At 35.7% G+C, this 23094-nt stretch overlaps 1 protein-coding gene across 5 annotated transcripts in view; it reads left to right on the top strand.

Moving 5' to 3' along the window:
* The window catches only part of KCNH8 (potassium voltage-gated channel subfamily H member 8), a 192644-nt gene extending 170415 nt beyond the window's left edge, over positions 1-22229 (top strand). For all 5 annotated transcript variants that reach the window (XM_054060446.1, XM_054060445.1, XM_054060444.1 and 2 more), the window contains 5 exons: positions 1329-1367; positions 3023-3378; positions 7265-7371; positions 8453-8529; positions 19480-22229. In XM_054060446.1, coding sequence (XP_053916421.1) covers positions 1329-1367; positions 3023-3378; positions 7265-7371; positions 8453-8529; positions 19480-20190 — 1290 coding nt within the window. In that variant the 3' untranslated portion in view covers positions 20191-22229. The remainder of the gene's footprint in view (positions 1-1328; positions 1368-3022; positions 3379-7264; positions 7372-8452; positions 8530-19479) is intronic.
* Positions 22230-23094: the final 865 nt, after the last annotated feature.

Raw genomic sequence — 23094 nt, 5'->3', positions numbered from 1 at the left:
CAATGCAAGCTGGGAGATAGTAGTATCTGAAATCTCGCGCTCTATTAATATCATCTAGCACTTTATATAACTCAGGAAGAACACAGCAGTTATTTGCATAGCCTAATTACTATGGTTGTTCTGTTTGGCAGTTATTGAAGTGTTATTACTAAATTTATTGATACACCTGTGACTGCTTTGGCTGTTGTTGGGGTAGGATATCTGCTTAGGAAACTAATTATTTTGCATTCGTATATTATACCATTCCTAGTACCCTCACTTTGATGAGTAACTGCATAACAGTTTACAGGTTAACCTGAAAAAAACTTGACAACTTAAGATAGATAGATAGATAGATAGATAGATAGATAGATAGATAAAAACACAATTATTTTTGCCAAAACTATGCCTAAAACATGTATTTAGGAGCTCTGAAGACACTTATCAAACAAACTGGGAATACCCAAAGACTTCCAGAAAGGCTTCTTCTACCTGAGTTTGGAGAGAAATAAACAGATGCTACAAATGTAAAACTGATGAGTTACACACTTTTCATCTTGACACGTGGGTTTAGGAAAGCTGAAAATCGCTTCTTAAAATTCTACCTGGCAGACTACAATGTTCCTATAAATACAGCTTGTAGGCTGTCAGAGACTTGCCGGTGGTCAAGCTTTGGACATTCAAACAGAAAAAGGAATGTTAACAATAGATATTATTCAGCAGTTACAGCGGACTTTATTAGTAGTAGTCGTGCATCAAACTTACATGATATTTCTTCTTCCTTTTATTATGGTTTCTGTTGTATCCAAGAAGGGAATATGACATGGCCTTGAAAAACTCTTAGGCATGTATCTCCCTCAGGATTTTATTGGTCCTAACTGCTTCAGCCCCCTCACTGCATTTGAAAATTGCAAACTCAAAAGTCCTACAGTTAACATAATTTATAGATAAGGACCAGGCTGGCACAGTAGGTAAAGCTGCAGAGAGGTAGAGCCAAAGCAGAGCACTGTTCCTGCATGGAATTCCACCAAATCAGCACTGAAACCCACTGGGTATACATTCATCCATCTACATTCATTCACAGGTTTGGAGTGTTGATTCAAACTTTTATTAAAGTAAAATGTTTATTTTTAACAAAAATGAAACAATTTTTTTTCTTACAGCGTCTGTTTCCAAGGAGTGTCCTTAGTTCAGTGCTATGCGACCATTTCATTTAATACAGCTGTTTTATCATTATTTTCTTCTACCAACATAAAAGGTTTGATTTAGATGTTTGTATGCTCTTGGAAACCCATACACTGCAGATGCACATCTTTGCTACTTTTTTGTTTTGTTTTGTTTCGTTTCAGGTAATATCAAAATTATCAAACAAGACTACCCTGTCTCAGGTACGTTAGTCACATCTTAAATATGGCAAGTTTGACTTTGAAACATGCACACAGTTAAGGCCAGAGCAAAGCACAAAAAATTCCAGTTGATTTCCACAGTTTCAGAGTGAGACTTTAAATAGCATCCTGCATATAAGTCTGCTGCTGTTCATTTTATGAGTAACAACTTATGATTCTTTCTTCGATGTACTGGGTTTGGATATATAATTATACCTGCATTTTAAACACATGGTTACCCAAGCCAAAGTTTTGAATATGAGTAATGCTTGTTCTCTGTAGAGTATAGGTTGCACCAGTGCCAGGTCCTGTACAGTTTAGTCATCGAGAGCCATCAGATGGCTATGATGGTTGACCACAAGGCTATTGTATTTTACATAGATGGGTCTTTTGTCATTGTTTAAATTCTTACCTTTTCATATATCTCAGTTGGAAAGGACTTAGTTCACTAATCTGTCAATGTATATTAAGAGAAAAGCATTCACTCAATGGAAATGTGCTGTGGCACAGAGCGAAATTGAACCCGTGCTGCAAAACGTTCAGACAGATACTACCAGGGGCTTAAAATAATTGGATGATTTCCCCAAATCTGCATTTCCACCCAACCAACCGTACTTGTCCTGAATCTGGGAAATTTGACTATACAAGCTCATCTGAGGTTTTCTATCTAGAGTTAACAATGCATTAATCAAGTGAAGTAGTCTGAAAGAAAAAAGAATAGCAACCTTTTCTGAGACCATGAAGTTACAGTTGGCTGTAATCTTCACTGAGATATGTGGAGTTTGTTAATTTGACCTGGAACCTGATTTTTCCTTAGTCCATTCACCTCCAATCAGTAAATACTGTAAACTGTTCCACAGGAATAAATGGAACTATTTTTAAGTTATGGCCTGATCCTGACATGAGCTTCATGTTGGCATATGTCAACACTCATGATCAGTGTATTTTGTTACCATGAAATTATAACAAACAATACATTGCTCTCTTAAACTGTGCTTTAATAATGACATACAGTACAGAACCCAGGTCTATGAAGTCCAACACAAAAAATAACCTGAGAATAACCCTATAGCTCAGGAACCAAGAGTGGGAGAGGAGAGACAAAGAGATGGTTATAGGACATGTTCTAACCTGTCACAGAGGGATAAGGCTCAGCTGAATCTCTTCACTCATTACAAGTGGATGCATGTCCAAATATAGATGTTTTCTTTCCCTCAGTTTGAAAATGTTGGTGTGTGCCAGCTTACGTTATGTCTGTGAAGCAGTTTTTAGCTAATAACTATATCTCTGTGCTTGAGCAGCCACCCTATTCACCAGACCTGGCTCCCTTTCCCCAAAGATCAACCAGTGCTCAAAGGAACCCATTTTTTCGCTACTAGATGTGAAAGTAAAAGCTATGGAGATCCTCAACAGCCTTTCAGAAAATGGTCTGCAGATTTGCTTTGAATATTGGTAACATTGTATGCAGCAATGTGTCAACTTGGAAGGGAACTATTTTGAAGGTGATTGTAGTTGATTTTCTTTATTTGTTAAATAAAGAGAGTTTCAGGCATGGTCTCAGATTTTTTGTGTTGGACCTCATATGTTGCCTCTACATTGCCTTGGTTCCAAGATCAGGCTCTGAATTTTACACTAGTATGTATTATCTGCTGTTTCAGACAGAGCTTAAGGGAAATGGAAATATAAAGAAGAGAGTCCCTTCCATTGTGGAAGATGAAGATGAGGATGAGATGGGAGAAGAAGAGAACAGCACTCTTTCCCCAATCCATACAAGAAGCACAACTTGCTCTCAGCAGAAGAAGGCTGGAAGCAATAAAAGCCACCTAGGGAGAAACTTGAAGCAGTTGGCCTCAGGAACCGTTCCCTTTCATTCACCAATTCGTGCTTGCAGTTCAAACCCCACAAGAACCAAACACGAAACAGAGCTCCATTACTACTCCAGAAGGAAGGAGAAAAACCTTAAGTTACACCTTTCAACACTGACCACCAATGGTCCACCTGACCTGAGCCCAAGGTAATATCTATGAAAGGTTATTTTTTTCTCTGACATTAAATCCTATTAAAAATATCATGAATGTAACACTGTAAAAAATTTCTTTTTCTTTAATAGTTGATACATTGTTCATCCCACAGAGAAGGATAATTCCTCTTATTGTAGGACGTGTTACACACATGATTGTTAGGATATTATGACTTTAGGACATTATTGTGAAATAATGTATTTCTAGCAGTTAAAAAGGGAAAGTATTGAGCATTTACAAAAATTACTATTTGAATAGCCTGGCCTATGGTATCATTTTGTCCATCTATAATAACACGTATTCCCACAATAGCACTGTGAAACTAAGCCCTGAGTCCATCAGAGTGAAAGCAATTTAGAAAGCAAAGAGATCATAATACAGCATAGCTGTACAAATTCAAAAATTACTGGAGTAGAGAACTGTAATGAAAAACTATAGCAGTTTTAGAAAATATTTAGAGGCTGTTTTAAATTAGAGAATGGAAACTTGATCATGTAAGTTAAGTAGAGAGTAAATACAGAGTTGAGAAAATCTGTTTGGCTTTGACTTTTGACATAAGAGGGTCATAAAATAGTTTATTTTGTTATCATTAGTATAATTTGAAATATTTTAATTTTTTGCTTTAATATTACTTGTAAAGTGGTTTATGTATCTTATTTCTAAATTGCTGTAACATAAAAATTAACCGTTAACCAAGAATTTTGGGATCAGTTCTTTAGGGAAATCACTATCACTTTTTCACATACAAGTTGCTGCAGCAGTTGATCTTCTAGTTCAAGTTTTGGCTTCTATAATTTGAAGAACTTTACATAATCAAGTAATTCCTTTATTCACTAGAGGCAGAGTGGTTGTTTCAGCAGCTTGTTATTGCAAAAATAGAATAACCACAGTTCAACAAATATTTGTTTGGTTTTATCAAGTCATTTGATGAAGCAATCATAAAAAAGGTCATAGAAGACTATACAGAAACCTTTCCCTCTCAACATACATTTGATCAGTACGGTTACATTTCATATAGAAGCAGGGTACAAACTGGTTTCTGTTTTCATAGTACAGGGGAAGATAATGTGTGGAAAACCAGCTTCTACACTAGCAAAACTGAAATGCATAGTGGATATTTTCTCATTTCTTTCATTGATCTCATATGAATTTGGTTCAGGTCAGCTATGAGTAAGGGTCATTATCATTTGCATAAAAAGTGGTAATTCAGGGAAAAGCTACCTTTCATATTTTCTTTTGAAATGTAATCTTGCTCATTATTGTTCTGAACATAAGCAGCCAGACACCGGCACCCAAGGCTGTAAGAGCAAATGTAAAGCAAGCATTGTTACATATATCGTTATTTCCTATTTCCATTAACAATTTTATAACTGCAGAATAATCTTTTAATAGGCTGGAAAATTGGCCCAAGGCATATGTGTTTTTCAGACTTTGTTTACCAGCCAAAACACTTTCATATTATTTCGAAGAATGAGTTTATATTATTCGAACATTCTAACTGTCCAGTTAAAAGTACTTTAAAAAGAACTTAAACTTTTCTTAGTAGGTACTACAGAGAAAATAAGACCTTAATTAAGAGCCTCACTTTTGTTTGCTGTTGGACAGCAGTGTAAGACTCTGGCTGGAATGTCCAGTCAGTGTAGTTGTAGGATGTATAACCACAAATTTCAAAAGAATATATATTGTCTGCTTAAGAAACCTTTTCTAGCACGGATGTTCCGTAGAGTAGGCCAAACAGAACTCTTAACTGGTGCTTCAGATTCTTTCCTTGTACACCACAGTGAAGACAATAAAGCACAGAGACTAGGTAAAATATTTAAATAGTTCTTGGTGCAAACAGTAGAAGTCAGCATCCTAACTTCTAGGATACAGTTACAGTCTTCCCAATCACTTTTTGGGTACTGCTGCTGAAGTAGAAAAGCATGAAAAGGAAGAAAGTGTAAGTGATAATAAAGACAGTCCTTGAAGGAGGCATTTATGTATTTGAAGCTCTTCAGACCTACATGGATGAGTGCACTCCATCCCGATTGACGGGGTAGAAGAGGTCATGTATTAATATTTTTTTTGACTTTTTGACTTCTAGGGTTGGAGGTATCTGTCATCAGGACAAAATTCAGGGCAAATTCAGAGAGGGGGGAGTTTTGCCAATTACTTTTTTTCCCCTTGTGTATGCAACTCACTGAATTATGCTGCCTCATAGCCAGTTCCTTGTATAAGAATAAGCACCTTGCCAGTTACATATTTCCCACATAGAAGGCTGTCTTTTGGCTCTCCACAACTAGCTACTTTTGCTAATATGCTTTCTTTTTACTCTGAATCTTTAAACACTTTAAAGAATATAGTGTCTATAAATTTCAAGGCACATCTGAGTAGGTTTTCCCCTGTGTGCTTTAAAGGCAGTTAAAATGTTAGCTTTTTATGTAATTAGAAATCTCTACAAAAGGGATACTGGTGTTTAAAATTGCTTTTTGAAGCAGTGAGGCTGGATGACATTAAATAGGTTTTATAGCAAATTTCAAGCTAAGTAATTATTCAGGTTTTCAGGTGCAGATAACAGTACAGCCTAGAGGAACTCAAGAATCACATTTGAGTCTCATGTCCTCCCAGAGGCTGGTTAACACTAGAATGAAGCCCAGTAACATCCATCTGGCATAATGAACAGTCAAACATGACAGAGAGCCCTAAACCCATGTGAAGAGCCAAGAAGAACAAGAATGCATGGCATATGCACAGAGCTCTGTGTTACATGGATCTTTCAAGCAAGATGTTTTCCATATATCTCCATGATGTCTGTTCTTTTCTACAAACATTTCCAGTCAAGAGGTTTGCTTAAGAATAACTCTATTAGATGGAAAGTCTAATTTCCATCATCACAAAGTTATCACGATTGACTGAGAGGTGGAGAACTATCTGCTTTAGCCCTTCCAGATTAGTATTTAACTCATCTGCATACTGTAAGACAGATTCTTAATCTTGTGCCTGGACAAAACAAGAAATTGATGCTCCACATCTGTTAATTGTAGTTTTCTTCATGACTTTCATTGACTCTGATACGATTCTCTTTATAGAACAATTCATTATAAATGAGAATAAAAAGTATTCATAATTATTTATTTTAATAATATGTTTTAATTACTCAATGTGATACAAGTTCTCTATACTTTGTATGCAGTGCTTGTGTATTGCATAAAATGCTTCATTTTATTTTCTTCGCATTTCTTGACACTGCAAATCAGAGGTCCACTTCAATGCATGAGCAGTAACAAATGAAAAAATGCCTTTTCTAGTAGTTAGATCCAACACCGATACTATTGTAATGGGGACGTTGCAGGTGGGTCTACACATCTTCCTGTAGCCAATAAGATTACGCAGCCTGAACTAGTTAGTTTTAACTGAATTTGAGAATAGCTATTTGCATGACAACAACAATTTTGACTTTAGTTTACAGAGGTGCTTTCATAAATATATTATGTTCAGGCTTAGACTCTGCCTAAGGTTAAAACTCACAAGAGCATAATCAAGCACATTAATTTGTGTGTAGAATGGCAACAGACTACTCTAGCTATGAAAAGCAAACTATATACAATAAATGTTGTGTTGGGGCCCAGATTATACTGCAGAAATCATGAAAATTAGAGAACTTCAGTTAATTATGTTTAGCCTCACATTCCTTCCTCTAATAGTAAGTTTAATCTTTAGCAACTCACAGGAAGTTATACCAATATAGTAGTGTTCACCTTTCTCTAAGCTTTATTTCGTGCAAATTTACCATTGCTTAAAAATGTCCCCTTTAGGAGTAATTTTGACAATGTAATTATGAGTGTGGTGTTTATGAAACTGTTTATGAAACTGTTCCATCTCTCCAATTTTTCTCAATAGAATTGTTGATGGGATTGAAGATAGAAACCATAATGAGGAAAACCAAACCTTTGACTTCAGCTCTGATCAGCTCAGGCAGGAAACCAGGTTATCTCCTACAATTGGAGGTGAGTTTTGCCTGGGAAAATCATGCTTTAGAGAAAAGATTTTTCATAACTCCTTTTGTTCCCCTGTTTCTTCGATTCTCAGAAGTGGCATAAATAGATTTAACATATATACGTACAGTTGATATTATTTCAGTACCACAATTGATACTGTCAAAAAGTAGAACAGACTACCAGAGGCCATTTGTTATTTTCCTGCTAACAGACAGTCATGATAAAACAGTTTTTGAAGTGTACTTTATTATCATGCATTATATTTTACCAGCAGTATTTTATGATCAGCCAGGAACCTCATGTCTCCAAATCTTTGGGCATGGAAAGTACTAAACACTAGTGCAAAATTCAAGATAAAAACAGTCTAATACCAAATAAAAAAAAAAAATTAAAAAAACAGTTAATAAAGAGCCATATGCATATTTGGCTTTCACTTTTTGTTGAAGATATTTACAAAAGTGGAAGAATATGGAAGTAACTAGATTTTTGAAAGTAATAGAGTGGAAATATGGAATAGTTTTAGTTTAAGTTTTAGCAAGCCTTAAATGACCTACAGTCTGAAAAGGTTGATAAAATAGCACCACAAGGCAATAAAGAACATTAATATGGGAAGCGGGAGGGGAAGAGAGAGAGAGACAGGAAGACCAGAGGACTAATGCTGAAGTAACACAACTATTGCAGACTGTTTCCAGCATTCTCTCTTTTACAAATAAACAGTTCTCATATAGTTATATATCTTTTGCACAGTGGCTTTTAGGACAAATTTTGTTCTTCTTAAAGCCAAACAGAAAAGTAATAAGAGAAGCTTAAATGTATCTACGATTTTTAAAAATAGCTGAGATGTCACATGGTTCGCTCCAGGGTGATAATTTTCAGTCCTTTCAGGTTCAGACTGAAGAGAGCACTATGAAAATTATTACCACACTTCCCTTACACCTTACATGCTGAACATTAAACACAAGATTTTATTTTTATTTGATCCAAGTGCACACTATTTTTAAATTTAAAGCATCAGAAAAGTGCAAGAATACCATTGCTGTTTCCAAGTTATTATACTTCTTTCATTTACGTGTGTTTGAATTATTTTCAGAGGCAGAAATTGGTGCTGCTGTGCTTGTTATCAAAGCAGAAGAGACCAAACAGCAGATCAGCAAGCTTAATGACGAGGTAACGAGCTTTTGTGAGGGTTGGAGGATGCTAAAGTTGCTTGAAGGAATGTTGGAGAAAGCTCAAAAAAATTGGGAATAGGATAAAGGTGTGATGAGTTCAAAAAACTGGATGGGCTTCCTACATCTAGGGCAGATTGGGGCTTTTAACTCTTTCCCAGATTAAAGAGCAAATATGAAAGTGAGGTTAGCATAGTTAGTGTACCTGATTTTATTAGGATTCATCCTCTTTTGTACATGCTTCTATTCCTCTCTTTCTTCTCATTTCCCCAAGACCCTTTCTCCAACTTTTCTTGTTTTGGTGAATGCTATGCTTTTGGAGAATTTGCTTGAAAGAAAAGCAAATCCAGTCATGTTCCAATTCACATCGAATGTTTCCTATCACTTCACCTGTGCCCATTCAGAATGAAACAGAAGTTTATCCATTCTTATTCAAGCAATATGACTTGAGGAACACACAGAGCCAATATTGTTCAGTGGTACTTTCTATTCTTCCTTTCTAATAACTTCAAACATGTCAATCTGTCAATTAACTGTTAATCTGACACTAAAGATTAGATGTTCTCTTTCTGAACTGCTTCATTCATCCAGGCACTGCAGTATTTCGGCAAACAAGATGAAAACCTCAGACTTTAACTTCACAGTTCTGCTGTAAGGGTAAAATCTATTCCCAGCATACTCTATCTTTCAGCATGAAGAGACTAGAAACAATCTATTGTGATTCCACATGAGGAAACATTTAAATAAGTCCAACCCAGCAGTTTAACCTCCTTTCTCCTGATCTCTTTGGTTACCAGAAATGTCAAGTTTTGTTTTATTTTTCCTTCTATGTCGTGTACACTTAATCTAGGGGTTTTTTTCATTTCCATATATGAAGTATTGGGCTTGTTTCCTGTTTTCACATGGGACAAAATTAGTTTTCTTCCTAGTAGTTGACGCACTGCTATGTTTTGGATTTAGTATGAGAATGATACTATCACACTGGTATTTTTAGAGGTAGCTAAGTAGTGTGTATACTAATTCAAAGACTTTTCTGTTTCCCATGCTGTGCCAGCTGAGAGGAAGCACAGCCAGGCAGCTGACCCAAGCTGGTCAATGAGATATTCCCTACCACATAATGTCATAATCAGTATATGAAGTGGGGAGTTGGTTGGGCAAGGTGGGAGAGATTGCTGCTTGGGGACAGGCTGGGCATCAGCCACTGAGTGGTGAGCAATTGTATTGTGCAGCACTTGTTTTGTATATTCTGTTGTTGTTGTGGTTGTTTTTGTTATTGTTATTTTTATTAATCTTCCATTGCTGTTCTATTAAACTCTCTTTTTCTCAAGCCATGAATAATTGATTGGCTGCAAGGTATATAGCTGCTCACTCAATATCCCCTCAGGAAGAATCAAGAAAAAGGTAAAATTCATGGGCTGACACAGTTTAATAGGACACCAAAGGAAGAGAAAATAATTATCTTAATAGGGATTATTATTGTTAATAAACATTATTCTCACACTAGATCTAAAATGTAGCACTATACCATACACTAGGAAGAAAAATAATTCTATTCCAGCTGAATCTGGGACACTTTGCGACCCTCTTTTATCCTGGGGCAGGTTAACTTGGTCAGTTAACTTAAATGTCCAAAGCTAACACTGCACACATGATTAGCTAGTCACTAAGAATGCGTAACCTCATTTACATGTCAAACCGTAGAGCTCAGACAAAAATCTCATGCCCTATTGACTTCACTTTTTTATAAGGCTTGGTCAAAGAACTCAGTGACAACACTGACAGAAAATCATGACAGAAAATTTTATTTCCTGTGCAATAAATTTGAAACAGACGAGTCACACTGATTCACCCTTTTTGACTTTGAAGAGGACAAGTATTTTGTTTTAAAATATGAAGATGCATTATGTGGTTATCTGCAAAAGGTAATTGGAAAATACATCATGGTAGTAGATGTGCTAAGGCAGGCATCTTGTGGATTAACCAAACATTTCAACTGCAATAGTTCTGGACTTGTCATTGCTCTTCCAGTGAAAAACAATAAATAAATCTTGGAGCAGAGGAGTATGTCAAACTGAAGAAGGAAAATAATCCATGGTGAAGGTTATGTCCCTCCATACACAATCTTCAGTTTTCCTTGCTAACACTATCTGCAAAAAAACCGTTATGAAATGTGCTTGCTCACACTAACATAAAAAAGAAAATAAGACTGCATTCAGTAAAACACTGAAGTTTCCATACAAAGAAACAGAATCCAAAATCCAGATAAAAATGTTTGGTTTTTCTGAATATGGTTCACTCTTTTATTTTAAAATTGGGAAGCAGAGATCAGTGCATTTTTTCACATTTTTTCACCTATGAGATTTCACTTAAAATAAGAGGTGCTTACCTCCCAATATTTCTGCAATCTCCCCTATCACAGAGATGGATTTGAATCACTGATTCTTTATTAATCAATTCAATTATTAGGTTGTCAGACATAATGAAGTCATCACCAGCAGCTTCCTCTCTTCTTTCCATACTAGTGTGACAGAAGTGGGTTTGTCTATAGTTTTTGTCCATTCAGCAGGTAGTATGAGTCTTGTAAGTAATCTCTGGAGATTTAAAAAGAGTACCATCAGTTTCTGCAGTTTTGCTCTTCGTGTGTGAGACAGAATTTGTTTGCAAACTGCATAACTGACAGGGGACTGCACCAACATGGAGTGCTAAGTACTAAAAATGGGAGCCAAACAAGGTTTTGGTAGATTTAGACACCTTTTGCAACACCTGTATTTATTTACATCTAGCCCGGTTATTGATAAAGCAACATTAATAACAGCACAACTAAAGCTACAACTAACTCAATAATATTGAAAAAGTGTCTGAATATAGTTGCCCTTACTGTTTAGTTGTAGCAGAGGAAGATACCTTTCTCTGATTACAGAACCTCATAGAACTTCAAGAAGATTATAGAGTTACACAAGTTTACATAAATGATTATAGAAACCCTACTCCCTGGAAAACACACTAGATTTAGTACAGGAACCTTAGGGAACATTTATATTCAAATTTGCAGTATCTCTAAGATTAATTTATGCCAGACTGTACAGAGTACATTACATAGAATAGATGTTCATGACTGTAGACATGCTTAAGGTGAAGATTGCTGTTGTCTTTCAGTAATTAGAAGGAATATTCTCTATTTTCCAAGTTCATATTTTGTTTCCCACCTAAGAAATGCTCTAGCAAAGAAAACAAAATTCTGCATTCTGACCAAGAAAGAGTCTTAAACATAGTAACATTTATATACATGAGAATTCTCAATTCAGTGTGACAATGCATGGGCGTACAATACAAATATAATAGGACAAATAAGACAAATATAGGACTGGGACATAAAAAAACCAACCAAACAAAAAAAACACATAAGGAGAAGTTCTAAGCTGGTGTAGGTTTAGATTTTTGGACTCAAATTCCAGAGACAGATGAATGTCCTCCAAGTTCTCCCATGGATCAAAATTTACATTGAAAAAACTGTGTGTCTGTAAGGCTGCTTAATTGCATATTCTACATGTATTCAAACATACTCAGCCTAGAGTTTCTGAACTGACATTACTGACTTGATACTCAAATGAGTCTATGAGCAGCCTTGCTGGAATGCACTAGCTGTTCCTTGGATTTTTTGTTGTTACATTAAATATTGAACAACACTTACAGACTCAGTGCATCCATCAGTTGACGATGAGCATTAATGGAAGATCATGACTGATGCTGCAGCAGAGTGCTGGCAGTAGTTAAAATACTAGCAGAGTTAGAAACTAACTTCTCTGTTATGACACACATCCTCCTCCTGAAAAGGAAAATATGAGAAAAATAGGTCAGAAGTAGCCAACAGCAGCAAACACTACCATTAATAAATTTTTCAGTGGAGATCAGAAGTCAATTAATAAATGAAAAAAAGATCTGCTTTCATGAAAGGCAATTGTATTACAACAGTTCACTAGTTAGCTTAAAAACATTTCAGCTCTTCATTGGGGTAACAAAGACATGCATCCTCCCATTCAGACATACAATATGTGAATCCACTGTTAGCAAAGGAAAGTAAAGCAAAAAAAAGTTACCCCAGAGATAAATCTACAAAGCAATGTATATCCAGCTTAGAAATCCAGTGGAGGTCTTGGAGTATTTTAGGCATACGACGTTCACTGCATAATCTAAAGGAAAGTTCATTCGCCTAAGAATGGGACTAACAGATGACAGAGCCTTGATTTAACTTCTCAGAGTTTGTTACCCATTAACTTTAGGAAACTTTAGGACTAATGGATGCAGAGACTTCCTCTAAGTAGGTTTTTCTCCAAAGTCAGCACTGCCGATTTACTAAACAGTGTGAGAAAAACTAGAACACAATGCAAATTCCTATTCTGTAGCTCCATGGTTTGTCAGTTCAGTCAGTTACCCAGCTTATCATTTCCTCGCCTAAACTCACTTCTCATTTTGAGCCTGAATGAGATGCAAGCTGATAAAAGGGAATTTGCCTCTGGTTCAGTATTGCAAGGTTAAGTGGAAGAGGACTACGTAACTTCTACCCTACTTGCCTATTCCACTTAGTCGAAATAATCACTGAATAAGAAAGGTGTGACTTTCATTATAGTTCAATTTAATTACAGTATAGTTTCACCATATTTTCATTATGCTCAGTATGTGGCAGGCAAGAGACTTAAGGTTCAGGTTCTTGCTCTTGTAAAGATGCAATTATTTAAGCAAGTGTTTGAAGACTAAGTGACTGAATACTCAATGGTGTGGCAAATTTTCTGAGCTGGGGAAAGCTTGATTCAAAGACCTGCTCCAAACTAGTCGTAACAAGAATTTAGGAGTAGGTTTTCTGCCTTACAAGTATGCGTGCTTCCTTTGCAGACATCTGTACACCCAGCCTGGGCTTACCAAAGCATTTGTCAGCAAAGACTTATCTGTTGAGTGTATCTAAACACTAAGCGCTTTTTTCAGAGGCAGCATTTATCTGGTGCAACCTTACACAACTAATAAGGACACTAGAAGTGAGAACAGAAATCCACTAAGATTTTCGGAGATATATAGATGGCCATAAATCTAGATTAAAGCACCTGCCTATCACTATCCCATCATCCATAAATTACTAGTTTTTCAGTTCTCTATCATTTGAATGTAATTGTATGGAAAGAGCATGGAAGTATGTCAACTTTGAATCATTGTGCAAAATGCAAATCTGAACTATATAAAACATAGACCAATTAAAACCAAAGAAAATTTTAGACATAACTTTTCTCCCATAATTTGGAGAATGCACATATGCATGTTCTCCCTTCAAATACACAGGTATTTCATGCTAAAATATACAGGATATTTTGCGCAGTGCAAACAGAAAAACTCAGATTTCTTTGTGATATCCCCTATTTTCCCTGTATGTGACCTAGGTCCAATGCAGTCTCTTTCAACATCTGAATTTGGGGCCTGATTTCATACTTCACCACATCAGTAGACCAAACAACTACAGTACTAAAACAGTATAATGAAGAGTACTCATATTTCTCACATTCAAATGAAAAACAAACAAACATGAGGAAATATGAATAAGGTCAGGTTTTGTACTAGAAAATTGCCTTCTATTCAGCTGTATTTTGAAGCACTTAGTGGAAATTCCACTATTTTAATTTTAGGTTTTTTAGACACAAGTGCTTAAAATAGTCTAAGCATTTGGCACTTATTCAGAACAGAGAAAATTCATTCATGGGGAAATTTCACTTTCATCTACAAAAAGAGAAATACTAAATAAATATGTTTATTTTATAAATCGCCTGAAGAAATTACAAGTAGATTATTTTAAAATCTATTTTACATGCAGCTGCCAAAAATCAGTTTCATTCTCCTCTCAGGACAGGAAAAAATCATACTTTGTTTTTAAACAAAACATATTCCTTAGTGCAAAAAATGCACGCACATGATGGAAATGGTCATTTTATTATCAGTGCCAACAAGAAAATTTGGTAAAGTTAATTGGCTCTTCAATTTTACACAGTGGTTATACTGTTGAAGTTAAATTTGGAGCTTGATAACTCGTATAAAGGACTGCCCTGATTTACAGGGCATTCAAAACATGTTCCTTGTAACGAGTTCATAACTATACTTTCACACAAGAGAAATTACTTTGCATCAAGGCTATCCAAATATTTTGCTTTAGAAAACATCCTTCACTCAAGAAAAATGTGGCAAAAAGTGAACTAAGGATAATCATTGATGATGAAAACTACTTATTACTTTCTTGGCTACTGAGATTTGTAAAAAAGTGTTTTCCTCCTAGCAATGACATTCAGATTTCCAAAGAACTCCTACCTAGTTGTTGTTTTGTCTCTCTCTCTCTGCTTTTGTGACCTTCATGATTGTAGAGTAGTCTTTCCAGCTAGTTGTTTCTTTCTTTTAATGTTAGCTTAACAGCTATTGGCAGATGAAAATAAATTAAAAAAAAAAGAAAAATGGCTGATGCTCTACAGCTTAGGTTAATTTTTCTAAGCAGGACACACAGTGCATACATGGCATAGATCCTATATGCTGTTTCTCTTGCAGTTTTTCTTGATAGAAAGGCACCTGAGACAAAGAAACGAATCAAAAGGAAGCCATGCAGTGTAAAAATCAACTGGGCATGAAATGCTGATCAGATTTAAATAAAAAATATTACTACTGTGACAAATGATGGTGATTAGCCAGCAAACTTTCTAACAGGCATTTCCAAACTTTATTGTACTGAAAAGAAATATTTTCCCAATGTCTAGATGTGAATCCCTCTTAGTAAGGAAGTTCACTGTTTTTTTCTCTCTTGCCTAGGAGACTTAAGAAAAAGTTGATTGCCATTCTCCTTCTAAAATAAGATTAAAACATATTGTTCCAGCAACCGTAATTAAACCAAATTCCTTTTGTCTTTCTTTGCCCGTCACATTTTCTAAAACTCTTCATTGGTAGCATTTTCTTTTGAACTGTCTTTGATTAGATATTTTAAGTTCCTGACAAAGTACATGATTTCAAGCTACCCCAATCTAAATAATTAGTAGTGAAGAGAACCCTTTTCTTGTGTCCAATAAAAAAAATGATGTTGATATATACTAGGAGCATGATTAATGCCTAAGAAGTGTGATACAGCAAAAATCCACAGACATTTTTCTATAATACTCTTCATAGGCAGAGTATTATACTAATATTCATGCCTCTGACATGTTCTTTTCAGATGTAGTACTCAACATTTATCTTTGTTGGATTTTATATTAGTGATATTTAGAATTGATCATGAATTCCACTTAGCCATTAAAAATAAACATTAAATAAAAACAGATCACAATAGGCTTCTAAAAATAATAGTTTGAAATGTCCGGATCGGTTGCCCTGGAATTACCCAAGAGCTGGCTAGCAAAGAAACCAGCAAATTTTCTTCTACTCCAGCATGATAAAGTCAATTTCGCAGCCTACCAGATTTCTGGATTGATTTTGTTGAAATTGAGGCATCACATGAAATCTTATATATTTAATCTGAACTCAATTAGCTGCACAGGATTTTATTTTCTTCTCTGTTTTGAAAGATATTCTTTATGTCAGAATCTGCTAAAAAGGTACCAGCACACTGCTTTTTACCAGTCTGAAGTGCACTTCTTTCTAATTCAAGCTAAATCTGTATAAAATCTAGTTTCTATATCAGGAAACACCTTAGTTTAAGTCCTAGAAACTGCTAAGGCAGTATTTCAAGTATATTTGGGATCTCACAGATCGTTTTAAAGCTTTCTGCCTAGCACAGCAGGAGCCATTTGTACAACTAACATTATTGCCTAGCAATAATCACTGAACTCTTGAGGAGAGAATAGTCTTGTCAGCATGCAAAGAGTAAGTCCTTTCACTCAGGAGGAAACTGTACTGTTTTCAACTTTTTTTTTTTTCATAGACTTAAATTTTCTCTTGCTTTTAATCTCTGTTCTTTTGCACTTTCTGGAGCACTATGAAACTCTTAACATTATTGATAAAATTGTCCCCTGTTACACCTGCTTATTTGCATCTGCTCAGGGATCTCTGCAGTGTGCAAAATGGATAGCAAAAACATTATAGAATTGATAGTAAAACTAATAGTATAGTGTATAAGTATATAAGTATAATAAGATAGAGATGGATGGTAATTAATAATAGTACAGATACTGGAGGTTTCATGCAGTAACATTAAGAGTTTGTAAAATCCAGAGAAGGTTTTAAATGCTCCAGAAATCATATATTTGTTTTGCCTATGTGTCAAGCAGTATTGGTCCAAATAGAGCTCATTAAATTGTGGTCAATTTCTGATGAAGTTTGTCATAAAATCTTTGGATCTTAAAACTATTGTACTACTGGAAACTATTAAAGCATACATCAAAGGCTGGTTTATCAGATTGGTTGCTATGATTGTGTGACAGTGAGCTTATGAGAAGATAGATTGTATATCAAAAACAGCATCTGAGCACTAGAGCAAGTTGTAATTAACAGAAATCAGGAACTGCTACAAGTATTGATTTTTGCTGCATTGTCTCAATGAAGTGGCAAAAGAAACATGTTAGAGAGTAATTAAACTTCTAGAAAACCTTTCAATAATCAGAAGGGGAAGAGAAAAACATGGACCAAAGGAAACAAGATTTTTTTTTTTGTTGTAGACATTTATGCATTCCTTGGGCACCCTGATCTATTGAGGTGTCCCTGCCCATTCTATGATTCTATGACGCTAGGATTCTATTATATTTGCACACAACATTCATATTTTGTGTAAGGTATATACTCATAAGATAGTACTGATCTTCCTATCTATGCCACTGCACAAAGCCCTGTAAAATGGACACAATTTGAGAAATTAAGCACAGGAAACAATGTTTCTTTGTCTGCTAGGTGTAGGGGCCAGTGATGCTCCTAAAAGAATGGATGACCACTGAATCTACATAGCCATGAGTTTGGTTGTCTTTCCCCATTTCTTCTCAATGAAGCTTTTGGAGATTCTGCACTGCCATCTCTCAGTTCCTAATGCAGAACAGAAGTTCTTGCATGGTTCAGTTGCTCAGAAATCTCACAGTGTGTTTGCTTACAGTCCAACAGTACTAAGAACCTCCTCTGGCTACTCGGATCCCACAGGAAGCCTGTTCACAAATTACTTTCCTAACATATTTTAATCCCCTGCATTAACTGTAGTTCAAATGAGGTACCAGGCATTCAAAGCTTAATCACAGATGACAGAAAAAGATCTTATGCTTATTTTCTCTCTACTGTGACTTAAGTAACAAGGCACAAAGAGAGGTGGAGAGAAAGATACTGTAGTGTCCCACTGAAAAAAACTCCTCCCTTTACACATTTTCCCTACAGGAGTATCAGATTCTTACATAACTACTGAACAATATGATGGCTTGTAACTCTTAGTTTAGAGAAAGGAATTTAAAGAAAGCTGTAATTGGAATTCTAACTCGGAATTTCTTTACTGCTCTTTTGTCTGTAGTTATGCCCCATGTAAGATCATAACACAGTCAAACTCAGCCTGAAACATCTTTTTCAGGCTTTTCAATAGATTTCTTTGGAACTATTACATCAGAATAATGAAAACTGCATTTTTGATTACATGAAAATTAATTTGTGTAGGGCACCTGATTGGTGGTGTCTTTACTTTAGGGTAAAGAAAGGCCACCTATATTGGCCTTTTTTTCTTTTTAACAGATTGTTTATCTTTCTGAAGATAAACAGGCTATCATGTCTCGTTTCTACAGAGTACTTTCCCTAGTATCAGAATGAGAAACTCTATTTTAACAGTAATGAAAATGATTTGACCTAAAGTTGATTAGCTATCATTGTGACAAAGTTAATTTCTACCTTTTGATATGTTCATTTCTCTTTATTAAAAATAGTATAGTTGACTGGGTTTAACTTCCTACAAACTTTTCCTTAGGAATTTAAAAGGAAAGACAAACACATTTGAAATGGTGAGTTGGTCACATAAAAAGTATTTTGAGTTAGGGTTTTCATTTCTCAAACTGCCTTATAATGTCCTAATGAATGTCCCCACTGATGGTCACATATCAATTTACTTTAAAATACAAATTCAGACTCTCTCAATCTGATGCCCACTCAAACAAGTGATTTTAGGGAGGTTTAAGTGTTCATGTAGTTCATGTAATTGGATGCTATCAGTGGTTTCAGCATTTTCTTAGAGAAAATATGATTCTTCCTTTTACACACACCCCAATCTATGCTATGAATTACTATCACTCTCAGCATTATATGACATACATAAACATTAACTACATGGAAGCAAACTGCTTCACAGGCCTTTACACTGTTTAAACATTTAAAGGTAGCAATTGGGTTTTAGAGTTTCCAGTTCCTTTTCTCTTCTTTTGTTGTTTGTTTTCAGTAGTCATCCACTGGATTTTCACATAACCACTATTTGCATTTGACAACTTCATATGTGGATTTCTTTTATTTTCCTACTAAGACAGCAGTGTATTCCTGAACAAGATTTTGGAAAACCTCATTTTTATATCATTCATCAATATAAAATTGGCTGTGAGGAAAAGGTTTATGAATTAAGATATTTAATGTTTAATCAAGAAGATATTGATATCATATTGCCAGAGGAAATCAGCTAAGACCCTAAGATTATTCTTTATATACAAAGTATCATTTAAAATCAGGTGGATTATGCTTATGGTGTTTCCATCATACATTTTTATTGAGTCGCTTTAATTATTGTAGTATGTCTATGGAAGTGTAACATGTAGCTGTGGTGAGGTAGATGGATGGACTATTTCTCACACATATTAGTAGAGTAAATTTCTTTAAAGTAAAGATACTGTGCCATAGATCAAAGCTGTTATTGTTAGAAGGAAAAGAGGTATGCATGTGTGTATTTCAGGCATGCTTGTGTAAATAAATACTGAGGTATTTTGCCCTGCCCTAACAGGTTTCAACTTTAACTCAAGAAGTCTCACAATTAAGTAAGGATATGAAGAACATGATGCACCTTCTGGAGAACCTGCTTACACCTCAGAAGCCTTCAGGGTTCTGTGCTGTGCATGGCATATCTCGAAGTCCTACCCTGGATAGTCTTCAGTCTCGAATGGCTTGGACTACGCACCAACCTTGCACACACATGCAAGCTGGGAATTTTACTTGCACAAAAGCACAACTTTGCCGTGGCAACACAATATGTGACATCTGGAATACAGACCTGTCCTCTGTTGGCAGCAGTCCCCAAAGAATTGAACCCAATCTCCAAAATTCTATGGACAGTGAATTTTATTATACACCAGGTCTTCACAATTCCCCCTCCCAGTATCAGGTAATTCAGAAAGGCAATTTGCAGTTTTTAACGTGCACCTCTCCCCACTCAGACACTACCTTGACTCCACTTCAGTCTATTTCAGCAACTCTTTCTTCTTCAGTATGCTCTTCATCAGAGACATCATTGCACCTCGTGCTCCCTAGCAGATCTGAGGAAGGTAGCTTTAGCCAAGGAGCAATCAGCTCACTCAGCCTTGAGAATCTGCCAGGATCATGGGACTTGGAAGGAAAAGCCGAAGAAGTTTCTGCACAGACCCCAGATTTCCCAACAGACATTGTGACAAGCACAAGGGATGTTAAAGATAAAGATTACCAAGCCATAGACGTATAATGAGAAACAGTGAAGTGGTACTCAAAGAATGTTTCGCAGCTGCCAGTTTTAGATTTAGAGAATACTGAGTGACTTTTTATTTCACCTTTTCTCTGGCAATTGTGGAGACTTACAAACATGAAAATTTAGATTTATGGAAAGTAGGAGAAGTAATTGCCAGCTCATACTATAAGAAAAAAAGATTTCTAGATTCTAGAAGCATGTTGAAAAGCATTTTGTATACAGATATAACCTACTGGTCTGTTTGGCAGACTTCTGTGATAGTCCAAAGACCCCGAGGGTCAGAGCAGCTGGAAGTCTAGGACAAAAGAACTGTCATGGGTGGCTTTTGTTCCTTGAAGCAAAGGTTTTCCCTGAGTGTCTGACTGTTGTTCCCAAACAATATCTATGGCACTGTTTGCTTCAGGTGATCGTGGGTCCTGCTGGTCTGTTTGTCAGTTCTGTGAAAGCGAAGGGACAATTGTAGCTGCATGTCATCTAGACAATCAACCAAATAGAGTTGGTATAGAGTGGTTAGTTGTTGCACGTTATCTGTCATGTAAAGGAAACCTCTTAATTTATCTAAAAATGCTATTTTTATATACTTGGTATGAAACATGTACTTAAAAATTATTTAAAGTATTTATAAGGAGAATAAGAATTTGTTTTCATTTTGGTAAAAGGCTTGCAGTTTTAACAAGAAATGCACTATCATCATGTATTAATTAGATCAAATACTATTTATTGTTAAGATATTATGTAGTTTACAAGTGGATTCCCTTTTATGTGCATGCAATTTGCAATGAATGTATTCTTGCCAGTGGAATACAAATAAATTAAGGTATTCTTTTATTTAAAAAAAATAAAACAGCTGGAATATTGTATCCTACACTAAGTCAGCTATCACTACTTAATACGTAAATTGTTATAACACTAAGTATCCTTTGCTTGTGTCTTATTATTGAAGTGTTATTAATTAGATCAAGTCAACATTTTACTACACATCTGTGTTTGGGATTTTATATCTGGACAAGAATATTAAGAGGGATGGAAACCATTGAGTAAACTGAGGAATATTAAAGGAGAAAATGGTGATGGTTTAATCAGAGACAAAAGAAAAAGTTTTAAATTTTTATTTGATGATTTTTACTTAGGTACATAAAAAATAGCTTTGCCCTTTAGCCAGAAAGAAAATACTATATGTTTGCACATTTTTTAATCCACAGTGTAATTTAATGCCTAAAGAAAACTTGAAGGAGTTTGAGGCATTTAATTTGTTAAGAACTTACATGGCTACAGTGCAACCAGAACTACTACTTTGCAGTGGAATTTTTATTAATGCATTTAAAGATGCACAGCATGCATTACATTTGCATGTTCTTTAGCAAGCTTTCTAAACAAAAGTTTAAAATCCAAAATAAACGTTTTAAAATGGAGAAGTAAATTGTTACATTAAATAATTAATGCAAAATGATGATTGTTACTAAAATAATTTTTTTTTAGAGCAGAGATTTATGTTTAATATCCTTATAAGGGGTTTTTTTCTGAAAATTTCAAAGACTAAGTTTATTGTTATCATTTGGATGTGTGCAGGAACACAAATCCCAGCTGATAGTCTGTGCCTGACTTACATCTTTCCACATCATTTTTCCCACTGGTATAAATTAAAGGCAGAGTGTCAGCTCTCATTTTGAGCTGCCTGAATTTTGTCAGTGTCTCGACATAAGTGTTTATATAGAGAGTTTCTATTTCCCCTCTGTTCAATTTTTTTGCTTAATTTAAGGTTAAATAGAGAAAAGTTGATTAAATAAGACATATCCCAGGAATTGGAAAGCGAATATCAAATATAGGTCTACGGTATTTTGGCAAACAATCCTGTCTCCTCTTTAGTAATCTGTCATCGTCCACCGCGCTGCCTCACAGGGCAGGAGGACAGGGCTGGAGGAGCCTGCCCACACACCCTCCGTCCCCATCCTCGACAGGCACACCCTGGCAGTGCCCCACTTGCAAGAAGTCTGGAGTTTCATAAGGTGGGGCAGAACTTCATCCTGGCAGAGCAGCCAGACGCTCAGTAATGATACAGCACTGCCTCACCTCAGCAGCTCTCCAGCATGCTGTATAGCCGTACATCTCTCCTCATCACAAAGTGCAGATGCTTGTTCCTTGGAATACACAGGCACACGCAGCTCAGCCATACATAAATCATAAATCCTGATGCTTCCCTGTTACCTTCTTCATGCCACACAAGGTAATCTGTCCCAGGGCTATTGCATTAGCTAAATACAGATGCTAACGCAGCTCTTCGCATCCCAGCCATTGACTGTGTCTGCACAAACATACCATTCCTTTACCATTAGGTTACTAACCATTCCCTATATCATTTAATAATTTCCATTCCACATATAAATTGGGAGCAGTGTTTACTCTCTCATTTCATAAGCAACACATAAAGGATTATTTATATAATTTAAAATTTCTGCATTGTTTTTCCTTTTCCAGTACAAATGCTGGTGTCTTAAGATTAAAACTGAATTTTTTGTTCTGGTATTTTTGTGTTGGTTTTACATAAAAGTGTAAAAAGACTCAGTGGATAAAAGAATAGCCACTTCAAATAAATAATCATAGCTTTATTGTTTTACATTTAATTCTCAAATAGAAAGTGCATGTGCAGTAATTGAGAAGAAATTGTACAAGGATATCCGTTCTAAGTAGTTCCTTGTTTCTGCAAGAGTCCAATACATCCTACACAACGTTGCCAAGCACTATGCAATTTGTATTACCTATGGTTTTGAAGAACACACATGGCCATTACCTGGATTGCAGAGTCTGTAAGATGGGCATCACACAGATGAGCATACCGCCTTCCAGGAGAGGGTTCCATGAACTTAGGACAGGACGAGAGTTCGTTCCAGGACAAAACTAAAT

The sequence above is a fragment of the Cuculus canorus genome, chromosome 2 (genome assembly GCF_017976375.1).
Source record: "Cuculus canorus isolate bCucCan1 chromosome 2, bCucCan1.pri, whole genome shotgun sequence".
In the NCBI taxonomy this organism is placed as follows: Eukaryota; Metazoa; Chordata; class Aves; order Cuculiformes; family Cuculidae; genus Cuculus; species Cuculus canorus.
This window is presented reverse-complemented; position numbering and strand designations above follow the sequence as displayed.